The sequence below is a fragment of the Besnoitia besnoiti genome (genome assembly GCF_002563875.1).
Source record: "Besnoitia besnoiti strain Bb-Ger1 chromosome Unknown contig00015, whole genome shotgun sequence".
NCBI lineage: Eukaryota > Apicomplexa > Conoidasida > Eucoccidiorida > Sarcocystidae > Besnoitia > Besnoitia besnoiti.
Window position 1 is genome coordinate 1,070,000 of NW_021703917.1, and position 15,554 is coordinate 1,085,553.

At 58.5% G+C, this 15,554-nt stretch overlaps 2 protein-coding genes across 2 annotated transcripts; both read left to right on the forward strand.

The window, feature by feature from the left end:
- Positions 1–689: 689 nt before the first annotated feature.
- Positions 690–5,243, forward strand: BESB_028530 (uncharacterized protein; the record flags this gene model as incomplete). The annotated part of the gene is made up of 6 exons (XM_029361527.1): positions 690–1,704; positions 2,139–2,381; positions 2,712–2,990; positions 3,382–3,663; positions 4,427–4,470; positions 4,992–5,243. The coding sequence occupies 6 exons, from the start codon at positions 690–692 to the stop codon at positions 5,241–5,243; spliced, it is 2,115 nt and encodes a 704-aa protein (XP_029215427.1).
- A 5,122-nt stretch (positions 5,244–10,365) lies between these two features.
- Positions 10,366–14,734, forward strand: BESB_028540 (uncharacterized protein; the record flags this gene model as incomplete). Its single annotated transcript, XM_029361528.1, has 6 exons — positions 10,366–11,191; positions 11,626–11,868; positions 12,192–12,473; positions 12,811–13,149; positions 13,919–13,962; positions 14,483–14,734. The coding sequence occupies 6 exons, from the start codon at positions 10,366–10,368 to the stop codon at positions 14,732–14,734; spliced, it is 1,986 nt and encodes a 661-aa protein (XP_029215428.1).
- Positions 14,735–15,554: the final 820 nt, after the last annotated feature.

A 15,554-nucleotide genomic window follows, 5' to 3' on the forward strand; every position in this document is an offset into this window, starting at 1 on the left:
TATCCTTTTCGCATGCTGCAAGACTGGCGCGCCCGGTTTGCCGCGGCTCTCTCAGCGTAATATGGAACGCCTGATCGGAATCACACGGGCGGGGATTCTGTCAGTCATGGCGTCGACGGATCGTCATTGCCCGTCAGAGTCGGGCAGTCGCTGGCAAGCAATAGTCGTTTTTCTTTCGTTCCCGATTAGCGTACTTGCGTATCCCCCGGCAAATGGCGCTGGAGGCGGCTCACCTCGAGTTATCGGAGATGATGCAGTGGGACCGCGGTCTCTTACGACGGCCTCATTTCAGGGCTTGCGTGTTCAAAGCGCCGAGTCAGCCCTTGGCCGCAGGCTGTCGTCCACGGACGATACAGGGTTCTCCGACGCTTACATGCAAGCCCTTTCAAACCGGATACAGGCGCTTTGTATCATGTACGAGAAAGAGCGGAATGCCTTTGGTGATCATTTGAGAAGGTGGGGATCATTTGATGGATATAAAGGTGTTTACTTTTACCGACAAGCGAAGGTAAGCGCTGATGTGACGAGAGCCTTCTGGATGGTGCTGCTCGCCGCTGGCTTCCGTGTTGCCGACTGGAGAGGCCAATCGGCCAACACCAGTACAGAGTAGAGTTGGGATGAATGCTGTGGTGACTGCGATTGGCGCCGGCGTTCGCATGCGCACTACGGAGTGCAAACGCTGCCTTAAAATGGAAGAGTGTCCAGGAACGTCGGATGATCCCGCACTATGCGACATTATTATTCGTGCTTCGAGGGCCTGCTTTGGTTTCATGCACCTTCAGAATCCGCTGTCGGAGGAGGAGTTGAGGGCTCGATACGAGCAAAACTACAGACAGAAGCTGGCGTGCTGTGACGCATGGGCAGCGGGCATAGCTTCAGTGAACGTAGAGACGTCTCGCCTAAAAGCTGAATTGAGAGAGCGCCGCAGGCTGCTCCTCAGTGATGACGGTTCGCAGGGAAATCCTGGGCTAGCAGATAATCCCGGTGAAGGTGGCTCGGCAGGGAGAAGCTCGGTTTCCGCTCCGGATGATGCAGACGAAGGGCCCAGTACGAGGCGGCCACATGACAACGCATTGTATGAGTCCAAAGAGGAAGCTCACCTGCGACAGTTGGAACTGGCCATATTGCGCCAGAAACGGCGGAAGGCAGTGGCAAAAAAGTGTTTGGCAACTGCCGAGGCGACGTTGAGGCGTCTGCAGCAAGTCGGGGGCGCTGAGGAATCGAAAATAGCCGCAGCCACGTCGGAGCACGCGGAGGCAGCTGCCGAGCTGGATGCGGCGTCACGACGCCACCTGTTACTGAGACGACAGAAGCGAACTGTCAAATCGCTAATGGGGCACGACCAGAGAGTTCCCCTCAGGGACGCTGACGCAGGGGCTGAGGGAGTGATACTCCGCTTTCAAAAATTAGGGATACCCATTAGCCGCCAGGAAACAACTGTCCCATGGCACACGCGTCGCCAGTTTGCGACCCTCAAACACTTGAGGCCCGATTTTGATACGGTCGGTTGCCCAGGCGCTAGTCCAGCTGCGCCCAGCGTCATGCAGCCAGCCACACCACCTGCGTCCCACACTCCTGCACCGAAGTCACCCGGCAACTATGTGATGAGCACGGCTGCAGAGACCCTCGAGCATGATGCGTCCTCGTGTCCGGCTGGGACAGGGGTGTGCATCGAACGTGCACGGCGCGAGCCCTCTTCGCGAGGTAGGGTGGCACATGCGAGAGCCTTTGCTGGGTCGAGCCTCGTACATCCACCGTGGTTTGTCCAGGACTTTCCCTACGACAGGGAATCAACCAGTTCTGGATGCGCACACCATCACGGGGCTGGTACTCGTGCCGGGTTGTCACCTCTGTTCACATGCATGTAGATGAAAAACTCACATTTTCCGAGGAGCACCGACTCAAGATCTGCTTTACTGAGTGCTACGCTGGGAAGCCCACGATAATTTTACACTACAAACAGGTGCCTGCGTGGCAAATTTGGGCAGTGGTATGATAGTAGCTTGCTGATGGCTCATTGAATAGCTCGCCGCTGTTTCATTCTACCGCTGCGCGAATGACGCTGAGGCTGCAGCGTGCAGACAGATGGGAGAGGGACACGACAACGCCTTCTTGATTCTCATGTCCGGCATACGCAGGCTCTGAGCCATGTAGAGTACGAACAGCGCCACTCGCGAACCGCCCGTCTCAGTTCGGATCATCGACGGCCCGCCGTGGATCCCAGAGCAACGAGGAGGAGAATCTGGTGGAGACAGTGTCGACGCCGGGTGACGGTAGCGCGCTGAGCCCAGCAGTGACAGGCAAAGCTAGGGCGCCTCGGCATATGGCAAGGACTACTGGATGTGGAGGAATGATGCAAGCGGCGAGATCATCCTTTCCAGGTTAGCGTGGTGACCGTGGACGTGCGGAGGGGCGACAGAGGCCCATTGGCGGGGCACTGTTCCATGAGAGCTGATCATTGAAAAGAGAAGTTTAGCCGGAATGTGAGAGGTGGAGCGGCAGTCAACAGGGTACACTTCGAGGCTTGCTAGCTCCGCATCTGCGTGCGAGTCATCTGCGAATCCGACCCAGCTGAGTTAGAGCCGGCGCGCAGAGGCTGCGACGGGTTGGATTGGCGGGCCCCCAAACCTCGAGAGAAGATAGCAGGTAGATTCGTTGCTATGCATCTCGTGTCGCAGGCCTGGGTGTTTTGTACGCCCGCTCCCCCGTAGGCCCTGCCACGTCTACTGCGCATTCGCCTCAGCTCAGCGACGACGTAATGTGGAGCCTCGACGCCGGTTCGTCCATGTCCCCAAGCGGGTGCGAGGCGGATGGCTTGACACGAGGCTCCTCGCACACGACGGAGCTCCAGCCTCAATCCGTTCCATGGCGTGCGGCTGCTGTAGAGCCTACTGGCCGTTCCGCGGAAGGGCTAGTCGAGCCGGACCTGCGTGCGAGGACGCCTCCAACAGCGGCAGCGGTGCTGCAATCGGCGGGCTCTCCCATGCCAGGTTAGTATGATGCGCGGGAGAGTGGGCACCAACGAAACGCGTCACACGTCTGCCGTGGCACGCGGTAGCGCAGCGTGTGTGTTCCTGCTAGAGTAGGAAGGAAAGATCGGTGAATGTGCAACAGTCCATCTAGGGCACTGCCTGAACCTGTGCATATGCATTTGAAGTAGATCTGCGTCAGGTCGCGCAAAAGGTACGGCGCAGACGGCGTGGGGGTGCAGACGGTTGAGTAGTTGTGTCGCTGCTCAAGTCTGAAGGACCTGGCAGGGGAAGCCTCCCAGGGCACTGAATACAGTTCGCGAGCTTGCTTGTTTCTGCTGCCACACAGTTCCACCGATCTGGCCGCCGCTTTCCTCGCCGTTTGCATCATGTCTTACGGGATTCTTGCCAGATGACACTCTGCCTGTCGCGGTCTGCGAGAGTCAGACTGAGGAATTTCCTTCCGAGGCGCCACATGTGGGGGAAGCCGTGGCGCATGTCTGGCAGGCTGGCCCACAATCTGGGTCTCCAGCATTGAGGTTATTGGGTTCCCCCGAGAAACAGGAGGGAGTCTGTCCTACTCCACCTTCATCTGCCGGTCTGGAATGGGCCCCTCTTGCGGCGGGCCAGGAAGTCGAACTGGCGCCAGAAGCGCGGGCGCGCCTGTCGACGACTGCGGAAGCAAAGCAGGAAGGTGAGTCTGCCGTCGGCTCTCGCAGGCGTTCTTCAGCCGCTACCTGACCAACCCGGCAGGCCTTCCGATGAACAGACAGTCACATTTTCTGGAGAGGAAGCTGCCCCTTAGCAGTTTGGTGACTATGGCCGGCTCCGGCTTGCGCTAAGAGCCGACGGCTTTCTCCGTGAACCGATTTGGCGGGTGACCCACAAGCTTGTGCAGACCATGTTGTCAGTACTCCGGAAGCACCAGGCGTGATGGACACAGCATATCGTTGATATGCGGATGCTCGTGTCACGTTGTATGAATGATGTGCGACGGGGTTGTGTGTCCAAGTGGTCTGGCGATGATTCTGGGGATGGCTTCGCAAGCTGACTTTGAGGTAGGCTGCCATCTGCTGTTGTCCCACGCTGTCCCAACGTGGCTCGGTGTCACGGCTGGCAGGTACTCCGTTGGTCTAGCCCTGAGATAGTGGTGCGTGCGGAGCCTTTTCAGATCGGCCCGAGACTCTGGAGGCACAGCGGCGCTCTGGCGCTGACAAGCGAGTGTCCGTTCGCCGCAAAACACGGACGCGCTTGGGACGTTCATCGTCCGACTCAACGCGGGGTCGGGCCTCCTCGGCACTCGCGGCTACTGGCATGAGCAGGAGATCCTTTTCTCCTTCTTCGCGAGTCTCTGCTTTCCAGCAGCCATCCACGTCCTCGTTCACGGCGAAGCCTACACCACTCCCCAGTGAGCGTCATGGCTTCCCGTCAAGCCTGTCTTTTTTTCTAGGAAACAGGCAAATACCTTTCAAGCGGAGCCTCCGAACCGAGGCTGCACAAGGTACGCTTACATGATGCTGCCGTAATCCGTAATGAAAACGGGGACTTCGGCGACAAACCACACTTCCTGCCATGCCCCCCCTCGCACAGGCGAGCAAATGGTACGCTACCATTGACCGTTGCTAGCAGTGGGGTACCTGTTACGCTTCCCGCACAAATACGGCGTAGACGCCCGTGCACATGCCTAACCAGCGGGGCGACGATGCTCCTTTTCTTGTCACAGACCCACGGGCAACAAAAGAGCGTCCGCGTGACCGGGGTTAGCATCCTGGGTTCGGCGGATGACGACAGCTTCCAGTATTCTGTCGCGCCCGATATCCCCGCAGAACACACGCCACACTGATAGGACACATTGCGACGTGGGGCGCGACATAGGCAGGAGCGGGGATTGATGGGGGAGCCTGCTGCCGTGCCGCGGTGCGTCGACCGCCCCGTAAGTGGCTTCTCCACGCTCTGGCACTGCTTGTCATGTGATGTTCGCTTGGCCTGTATGCTGGCGTTGTGATCTCCGCGCCACAGCAGGATACAGATACGCCGCAGGCGGGGTGGCCTCTGCCGTCGTGGATCCTCAAGCATCGGCAGTGCCCCAGCCTCATGCGGAACAGCCACCTGAGTACAGAAGTCGTCGGCATCCGCGAGACCCTAGCCCCGCTCACGGTGACCTGGGGCTCGGGAAACGAATTGCCCCTCGAGAGACACGGTGACGCCCAGCCAGAGCTGCGATGCCTTAGGGTCGGCTGGACGCAAACGCAGGAGCCCGTCAGCACCGCATGAGACGGGCCTGAGGCTGTAACAGACCGGCCCCCTGGTGTCCATCCTAATAACGCTGTGCACTGTGTCAGCTTCACAGGATGCCCCATTGTTGCGGCGCATGGCGTGCGGTCATCACGTCCTGCCTGTCCTGCCTGACCACTTTTCCCAAGTAGTCTCGCTTCCATCGAATGCCACTTTTTGTCGGCGGTGTCCGCCGGCATGAACGTATAGCAAGGATGGCTGCAAAATGCTCACTGCATCTGTTTGCTATTTCGGTCGTCTAGGGCAGGGTCATGCATGTAGGTGCTGTCAGTAACAGACGCTCTGGATCTCGTTCACACCTTACATAGCCTGCATGTGACGCCGGCGTGTGACGCCGACGTATTTCCGCTAGCAGGAATTCATCATCCAGGTTTTTGCTTAGCCAAAGTAGCACTGTCCCGCGAGCAGCAGCTGGCTGCAGCGGCTCCACGCTGTGTGAGGTGCGCACAGCCGACACCGTTCACGAGTGATCAAACGCAGGCCAACCGTGTGCTCCGCGGAGGTCTGTCAGTCACTCATGCTGGTGTGTGTAGCGTAGCAACATGCAAGGCTCGCGACCGAGGCGAGATGTGGCGGATTAGCTCTGTGGACGTGCAAGTGGCACTACAGTGTTTGGGAGGCGCCACGGGAGGGCGCCTGGTCGAATGCGTTCGTGCTTGCGTCGCGCGCTCTGCTACTCTGGAGGACTTCACCTATCCTCCGCCGGTACGGGTTTCCCATGCTGCCCGTTCCAGTCTGGTCGGAAGGCTTGGTCGCATTGTGGGATTCTCTTGGTCAATGCGTTGTATGGTTGCTAGTTGGAAGATATCCCGAAGCAGCAAGATGCTAAAGTGTAGGGTGCGACAAAGCTGACCATCTCCGCTCGTTCTGCGAGGCGCTCTGCAGGGTGTTTCAGCGGCATGCATTTTTCACAAGCGTATAACGGCGCTGTAAGCCCTTCGTAGACTGCCTCTTCGTGGCTGATGTGGAACGCAACAGCCTCGTAAGTAGCATACCATCGCGTGGGGCTCGAACGTTTGATGTGTACCAACGTGGAGGTTCTGCGGACCGAATATGATTACTGCGTTGCCCAGATGACGGCGGCGGGCGAGTGGTGGTAGCGTCAAGAGGGAAGAGGTGTGCGCGCGCGTGGACAGTGGACTGGAGACGCCGCTCGGACGGAGCAGGCGCTCTGCCTCCAACTGTGAACGTGCCCGCCTCTGTATGAGCAGCAGCGAGCAGACGCAAGAAAACGCAGTCTGGAGAACAGTTGCATCCGTAACAACACAGGAGGGTCAAATCCAGTACCTGGGTCTGCGAGAGCTCTCGCCGTTATGCGTACCTCGTCACCGTGTCGCTTACAGTCCGTTGCTTGTTTGAGCTGCAGATTTGAGGTGGACACATCGCATCACGCGGTGTCCCGTCCGCCTGTGTCCGTTCTCAATGGATAAGCCAGCCGACTGTTCCAATGTTGTGGCGCGTCTGCCATACAGTGCATGAAAGCGGTGCGATGGAGATGGGGGCGAGATCAGTTGTCCGTGCCTCTGTTTTGAGGATCACCTTTGAACTGGAGCGCCTCTCTCACAGCCTGCTGCACGACCATAGCCCTTCAGGGATGCGAGTGCCATCAGGTTCGCGCAGTCGCCGCAGTCCGAATGCTTAGCGGTACTTTCCGCCAGCGGCGACGCACAGAACCAGAGGAGACGCAGTTGCCCTGCTGCTCAGCAGAAGATGCGGGCATCAGGTACGTGGACCACGTTGCCACGCCGGAGGATGAACACGAGCGTAGCAGCAAATACCACTGATGTGTATATCGTACCGTGTGGGAGGAGAGGACTACTGAGCCAGAGCCGCAAACGGAGTCACCGCGCTCGAGCGCGGGGCGCTGTCATTGTTTGGCTGAAAACATGCGCCAAACTCCACTGCCGAATTATGGGAGAAGCGGTAACGCTTTGCATAGTTGAGGGGTGTGACTGCCCTGTCAGAGCTCCCAGAGGCTGGGAGCAAATGCATCACCACTGCATGGGCAGACGGCGACAGGTGCTACGACGGTATGCATTGTCCTGGCCTCTCGTGCTGTGGCGATAACTGTTTTCAGATGTTGGTCTCCTGCTGTTTGAGCCGCCGGCTCAGCTCCGTATGCAATACTGCTCGTACGATACGTGCGGCAATCTGCAGCTTAGTCGCCGCTGCGTTTGTAGGCATGCTGCCACTGTGGAGCCGCACACATCTGTGCTGAGACACCTAACTCGTCCGAACACGCAGTGCCGAAGCCGGCGCCTTGCCCGCTCGCCGTCAGATGTCTGCCGGTGCAAACAGCGTCCGTGTGCCTGTGTGGAAGCTGGAAACACCAGTGCAACAAACGTCGCCGGTTCTGAGGGGCAGGTGGTAGTACATCGGAACGAGGAACGCGCGGCTCGTCCCGTCTATGCATGACAATGAGCAGCGTATTGTACTACTGAAGCTGTTAAGGAATATGAGAGTTCCGAGCCTGTCATCAGTTACAGGGTGCGTGTTTCCGTATCAGCCGGTATCCGGCGTAGGCGGTGCGGGCCGCTGACGGGCCCGCCACCGTGTTGTTGTCAACCCTGGTGAACACGCGTGTTCAGGGGTGTGGCGTGCCGGAGTGTTTGTAGCCACAAGCCGTGGGAGCCGCTACCAATGCGCTAGGAGTTCGCCTGGCGGGGCAGCCTGTGCATCCTCTTTGCCATCGTATTGTTTCGCACCTTGTAGCAGGGAAGTGGTCGCGCGACGTTTCAGAAACGCCGATGCCCTGGTTTTCGGCTGCATACGCTAATTCCTGTTACGTGGACGAGGTGAAGCTGAGGTGCGATCTGCCTGTCATGTGGAGGCGTGCCCGAAGACACTACGCTCGCCGTTTTAAAACCCGTCCCAAAACTGTACTGGGTTTTCCACAGAGCCGCGGACTCTCGACAAAAAGGGAGGGGCGCTCGCACTCTTCACGCTCTACGAAACAGCTCCATTCGCGACCACGGATGACCGCAGATAGGCATCGCAGTTCCAACAGACGACGGCACAAAAAGATGAGGCGCGTGTTGTCGAGCCACGAGAGATGGAGCCCGCCCCCGCATGGAAATTGCACAGCGTCGGACCTGGGTGTGGGGAAAGTGTGGAGCAGAGACGCCAGTGAAGTGCCAGAGTTGGGAAAGGGAAGGCACCACACACTCCCAGCCGAAACGTGTCCCTTGCAGACTTCCACCCCATGATTCTTTGTGCAACTGTGCTCGGAGGATGATGGTTTCAGTGCTGCGTATCAGCTGCTGAACACGTGCACTCGCCGGCATCGCGGCATTCCTCGCGAGGCACATCTGACAGACTAGAGACCAGCGCTTTCGCTCTCTGTGCTGCAAGCGACACCGTACCATGTTGCCAAAGAAAACATCTGTTCGCTGGCTGTATCCTCAAGGGCACTGAACAAGGGAGCGGAGGAGCATTTACCTTCTTTCACCGCGGAGATCCGGGGTCTCCTCATTTCACTTCGGAGGTGGTTGCGGTGAAGTTCATGCGGTCAGTAGGATCGGTGCGAACCATGGGGATCAGCGGGCGCATCCACCAGGACTTTGCACGGCGGTGTCTGCGACGCAGCGGCTGCGCCATGTAACGGGAGCGGGACCAGGTTACCAGCGGGTGGCCGGCTGTGGCGGGACGAATGGGTCAAACTGCGGCTTTTTGTATGTGATGATTTATATATATATTTATGTATATATAGTGGCTTCGGCAAGAATAAGTCAGCGCGCCAGAGACTTGTGCACCCTTTCGCAGAGAGCCTTGTGGACTTGAGTTCCTTGGCGCACAGTGAGGTAATGCTGGCCTGTGCTTCAGCTCCACGACGGCATTGTTCCGTCCACGCGTGTCTCCGAAAATGCGCGTTGCCTCGGGACGGCCAGTGAACCGTGACGTGCGTCTGGATCGGTTGTGTGAGATGGAAACCCAGACGTATTGATGACGCTGTGATGACCAAGTCACTGGCGGCCGGTGTTACTCTTTTTAGGGAGGTGTAAAATGTGTTGATGTCTGCGATACAACACAAGGATCGTGGACGGGACCGAACTCAGCGTTAGACAGGCCACAGGCGGCGTGGGTAGGGGGACGGTGTCGCTAAAGAAGAGGAGGGGGGGCGAAGGGGAGAAAACATGTACTGCGCTAGAGATCCAGCGGCAGGGCACATCGTTGAGGATGACACAGGCGATCTAGACGTCAAATTTCAGCACTCCTGTCCTCCGCGTGCCCTGCAGGACCGGCAAGCACTGTTCGCCACGGCCCTCTCACCATCACATGGGACGTCGGTGGGCAATCATATGGGCCGGGGTCCTGTCAGTCATGGCATCCAGGGCTCGTCATTGCCCATGGGAGCTGGGTTGTCGCTGGCAAGCAGTAGTTGTTGTTTATTCGTTCCCGTTTAGCATAATTACGTATTCGCCAGCGGCTAGCGCTGTAGACACACTAGCCAGAAAAGTCGGCGATGGTGTCGCGGCGCCCTGGCCTTCCCTGCCGGCTTTGTTTCGGGGATCGCAGGTCTCAAGAGCCGGCGCAGCGCATCGCCGCAGGCTTTCGGAAGGCGTAGGCGATATAGAATTCTCCGACGCTTACACGAAAGCCCTCTCAAACAGGGTGAATGCGCTTCACAACGTGTATGATAGAGAACGACGCTGTTTTGTTGAGCACGTGAGAATGTGGGGGACATTTCATCGATATAAGGCTAAGTATGGTAGGCGGCGAAACAAGGTAAGCGCCGAGGTGACAAGAGCCCTGTGGAGCCTGCTGCCCACAAAGGGGTTTTCTTGCTGCTAAGTGGGAAGGCGAACTCGTCGACTCTGCTACAGAGTGGAGTTGAAATGTTAGGCGAGTGCTTTAGCGACAGCAACGGACAGAATCGTTCGCCCGCGCGGCTACGTCGTGCGGGCGCTGCCTTGAAGGGAGCGCTTTCGAAGCGCCTCACATAATGCCGGCGTACGCGACATTTGTACATGCTTGGGGGAACTGCTTCGGTTTGATGTGCCTTCAGAGTTGGCTGCCGGAGGCGCAACTGCGGGCTCGATACGAGCGAGCATACAGAGGGAAGCTGATGTGCTGTGACGCATGGGCAGCGGGCATAGCCACGATGGCCGTAGAGATTGCTCGCCTGAAAGCGGAATTGAAAGAGCGCCTGCAGTCGCTCCATGGTGACCTCTGCTGGCGGGGAAGTGCTGGGCTAGCAGATAATCCCGGTGAAGGTGGCTCGGCAGGGAGAAGCTCGGTTTCCGCTCCGGATGATGCAGACGAAGGGCCCAGTACGAGGCGGCCACATGACAACGCATTGTATGAGTCCAAAGAGGAAGCTCACCTGCGACAGTTGGAACTGGCCATATTGCGCCAGAAACGGCGGAAGGCAGTGGCAAAAAAGTGTTTGGCAACTGCCGAGGCGACGTTGAGGCGTCTGCAGCAAGTCGGGGGCGCTGAGGAATCGAAAATAGCCGCAGCCACGTCGGAGCACGCGGAGGCAGCTGCTGAGCTGGCCGCGGCGTCACGACGTTACTTGTTCCTGAGACGACAGAAGCGAACTGTCAAATCGCTAATGAGGCATGACCAGAGAGTTCCCCGCAGGGACGCTGACGCAGGGGCTGAGGGAGTGATACTCCGCTTTCAAAAATTAGGGATACCCATTAGCCGCCAGGAAACAACTGTCCCATGGCACACGCGTCGCCAGTTTGCGACCCTCAAACACTTGAGGCCCGATTTTGATACGGTCGGTTGCCCAGGCGCTAGTCCAGCTGCGCCCAGCGTCATGCAGCCAGCCACACCACCTGCGTCCCACACTCCTGCACCGAAGTCACCCGGCAACTATGTGATGAGCACGGCTGCAGAGACCCTCGAGCATGATGCGTCCTCGTGTCTGGCTGGGACAGGGGTGTGCATCGAACGTGCACGGCGCGAGCCCTCTTCGCGAGGTAGGGTGGCACATGCTAGAGCCTTTGCTGGGTCGAGCCTTGTACATCCACCGTGGTTTGTCCAGGACTTTCCCTACGACAGGGAATCAACCAGTTCTGGATGCGCACACCATCACAGGGCTGGTACTCGTGCCGGGTTGTCACCTCTGTTCACATGCATGAAGATGAAAAACTCACATTTTCCGAGGAGCACCGACTCAAGATCTGCTTTACTGAGTGCTACGCTGGGAAGCCCACGACAATTTTGCACTACAAACAGGTGCCTGCGTGGCAAATTTGGGCAGTGGTATGATAGTAGCTTGCTGATGGCTCATTGAATAGCTCGCCGCTGTTTCATTCTACCGCTGCGCGAATAACGCTGAGGCTGCAGCGTGCAGATAGATGGGAGAGGGACACGACAACACCTTCGTGGTGCTCGTGTCCGGCATACGCAGGCTTTGAGTCATGCAGAGTACGAACAGCGCCACTTGCGAACCGCCCGTCTCAGTTCGGATCATCGGCGGCCCGCAGTGGATCCCCGAGCAACGAGGAGGAGAATCGGCTGGCGCCATTGGCAACCTGGGGTGATGAGAGCGCGCTGAGTGCAGCAATGACTGTCATGGCCAGGACGCCTGTGCTGGTGGCGGACGCTCGAAGACAGGAAGCGACGCTGCAGTCAGCGAGCTTTTTCATGCCAGGTTAGGATGCTCAGTGTGGATGTATGGAGGTGGGAGTGAGTCGTCGTTGCTGGGCACTTTAAGCAAGTGCGCGTCAAAGACTACGGATTTTTAGCGCGCAAGTGGGTGGTGGAGCACTAGTCCACATTTTATTTGTCGATGGTGGCAACACTGCATCTGTGTGCGAGCCGTCTGCGAACCGCTCCCCGGTGAGGGAGCGCTGGTACGCGGAGGCTGTGACAGCTTGAAATGTCGGGTCCTTCAAGCCTCTAGAGAACACCGGGGATGGATGCGCTGCTGAGCACCTCATGTTGCACGTATTACTGCCTTTTATACACGTTCAGCTGCAGGCCCGTCGGCGTCTAGAGCGCATTCGCCTCTGCTGGGCAGCCACGTATCATGGGGCCTGGGAGCCGATTCGACAGTGCCCCACCAGAGGAGCGAGCCAAGTCACCTGACAGGTGGCCTCTCGTACGCCAAGGAGCGCGAGACAGAATACGCGCCCTGGCCAGACCCTACCGGAGGGTCAGCAACCCCACTCGCGGGAGACCTAGCAAAGCCAGTCCTGGGTGTGCCGGAGACCAGACCAGGGACGATGCTACAGACAAAGAACTCTTCGATGCCAGGTTAGTAGGACGAGGTTTGACGTGGAGACCAATTCATAGGTCCGCCATGTCCTGCGGTAAGGGGGGCACGTGCGTTCCCACTAGAGTGCGAGAGACGTACTGGTACATATATGTGCGCGGTGCATCTACCTCATTGCCTAAACGGGTATATCCGCTTCGGTGCAGGCACGTACCGAGGTGTCAAAATAGTGGGGCCCTCCGCGTGGGGATGCAGGGAGTTGCGGAGTTGTGTGGCTGCTGCTCAAAACTGAAGGACCAAACAGGGGCCGTGAGTTGCCGCCGCTCGGAAGAGCAGCCAAAACAGTTCGGTATCGTCTTTGTGTCTATCCCTGCTCAGTGCCGTCGGTGTCGCCTCCGCTTTCCGCCACGCTTGCGTCACATCTTATGAGGCTGTTGGAAGATGAGAATCTGCTTCTTACGGATTGGCAGAGTCTCAGTGGGGAATGCCCTTCCAAGCCGCCACATGTGGAAGCCGCCGCGCATCTCTGGCAGGTCGGTGCAGCATCTGGGGCTCCGGTATCGGGTTTAATTGGTTCCCCCGAGCACGAGGCGGTAGCGGGTCCTCCGTCATCTTCCCCCGATTGGGAAGGGCCCTCTCTTGCGGTGACCCAGGAAGTCGAACTGGCGCCAGAAGTGCGGGCGCGCCTGTCGACGACTGCGGAAGCAAAGCAGGAAGGTGAGTCTGCCGTCGGCTCTCGCAGGCGTTCTTCAGCCGCTACCTGACCAACCCGGCAGGCCTTCCGATGAACAGACAGTCACATTGTCTGGAGAGGAAGCTGCCCCTTAGCAGTTTGGTGACTATGGCCGGCTCCGGCTTGCGCTAAGAGCCGACGGCTTTCTCCGTGAACCGATTTGGCGGGTGACCCACAAGCTTGTGCAGACCATGTTGTCAGTACTCCGGAAGCACCAGGCGTGATGGACACAGCATATCGTTGATATGCGGATGCTCGTGTCACGTTGTATGAATGATGTGCGACGGGGCTGTGTGTCCAAGTGGTCTGGCGATGATTCTGGGGATGGCTTCGCAAGCTGACTTTGAGGTAGGCTGCCATCTGCTGTTGTCCCACGCTGTCCCAACGTGGCTCGGTGTCACGGCTGGCAGGTACTCCGTTGGTCTAGCCCTGAGATAGTGGTGCGTGCGGAGCCTTTTCAGATCAGCTCGATACTCTGGAGGCACAGCGGCGCTCTGGCGCTGACAAGCGAGTGTCCGTTCGCCGCAAAACACGGACGCGCTTGGGACGTTCATCGTCCGACTCAACGCCGGGTCGGGCCTCCTCGGCACTCGCGGCTACTGGCATGAGCAGGAGATCCTTTTCTCCTTCTTCGGGAGTCTCTGCTTTTCAGCAGCCATCCACGTCGACGTCCACGCTCACGGCGAATCCTACACCACCCCCCAGTGAGCGTCATGGCTTCCCGTCAAGCCTGTTTTTTTTTCTAGGAAACAGGCAAATACCTTTCAAGCGGAGCCTCCGAACCGAGGCTGCACAAGGTACGCTTACATGATGCTGCCGTAATCCGTAATGAAAACGGGGACTTCGGCGACAAACCACACTTCCTGCCATGCCCCCCCACGCACAGGCGAGCAAATGGTACGCTACCATTGACCGTTGCTAGCAGTGGGGTACCTGTTACGCTTCCCGCACAAATACGGCGTAGACGCCCGTGCACATGCCTAACAGCGGGGCGACGATGCTCCTGCTCTCGTCACAGACCCACGGGCAACAAAAGAGCGTCCGCGTGACCGGGGTTAGCATCCTGGGTTCGGCGGATGACGACAGCTTCCAGTATTCTGTCGCGCCCGATATCCCCGCAGAACACACGCCACACTGATAGGACACATTGCGACGTGGGGCGCGACATAGGCAGGAGCGGGGATTGATGGGGGAGCCTGCTGCCGTGCCGCGGTGCGTCGACCGCCCCGTAAGTGGCTTCTCCACGCTCTGGCACTGCTTGTCATGTGATGTTCGCTTGGCCTGTATGCTGGCGTTGTGATCTCCGCGCCACAGCAGGATACAGATACGCCGCAGGCGCGGTGGCCTCTGCCGTCGTGGATCCTCAAGCATCGGCAGTGCCCCAGCCTCATGCAGAACAGCCACCTGGGTACAAAAGTCGGCGGCATCCGCGAGACCCTAGCCCCGCTCACGGTGACCTGGGGCTCGGGAAACGAATTGCCCCTCGAGAGACACGGTGACGCCCAGCCAGAGCTGCGATGCCTTAGGGTCGGCTGGACGCAAACGCAGGAGCCCGTCAGCACCGCATGAGACGGGCCTGAGGCTGTAACAGACCGGCCCCCTGGTGTCCATCCTAATAACGCTGTGCACTGTGTCAGCTTCACAGGATGCCCCATTGTTGCGGCGCATGGCGTGCGGTCATCACGTCCTGCCTGTCCTGCCTGACCACTTTTCCCAAGTAGTCTCGCTTCCGTCGAATGCCAGTTTTTGTCGGCGGTGTCCGCCGGCATGAACGTATAGCAAGGATGGCTGCAAAATGCTCACTGCATCTGTTTGCTATTTCGGTCGTCTAGGGCAGGGCCACGCATGTAGGTGCTGTCAGTAACAGACGCTCTGGATCTCGTTCACACCTTACGTAGCCTGCATGTGACGCCGGCGTGTGACGCCGACGTATTTCCGCTAGCAGGAATTGATCATCCAGGTTTTTGCTTAGCCAAAGTAGCACTGTCCCGCGAGCAGCAGCTGGCTGCAGCGGCACCACGCTGTGTGAGGTACGCACAGCCGACACCGTTCACGAGTGATCAAACGCAGGGCAACCGTGTGCTCCGCGGAGGTCTGCCAGTCAGTCATGCTGGCGTGTGTAGCGTAGCAACATGCAAGGCTCGCGACCGAGGCGAGATGTGGCGGATTAGCTCTGTGGACGTGCAAGTGGCACTACAGTGTTTGGGAGGCGCCACGGGAGGGCGCCTGGTCGAATGAGTTCGTGCTTGCGTCGCGCGCTCTGCTACTCTGGAGGACTTCACCTGTCCTCCGCCGGTACGGGTTTCCCCTGTTGCCCGTTGCAGTCTGGTCGGAAGGCTTGGTCGCAATGTGGGATTCTCTTGGTCAATGCGTTGTATAGTTGCTAGTT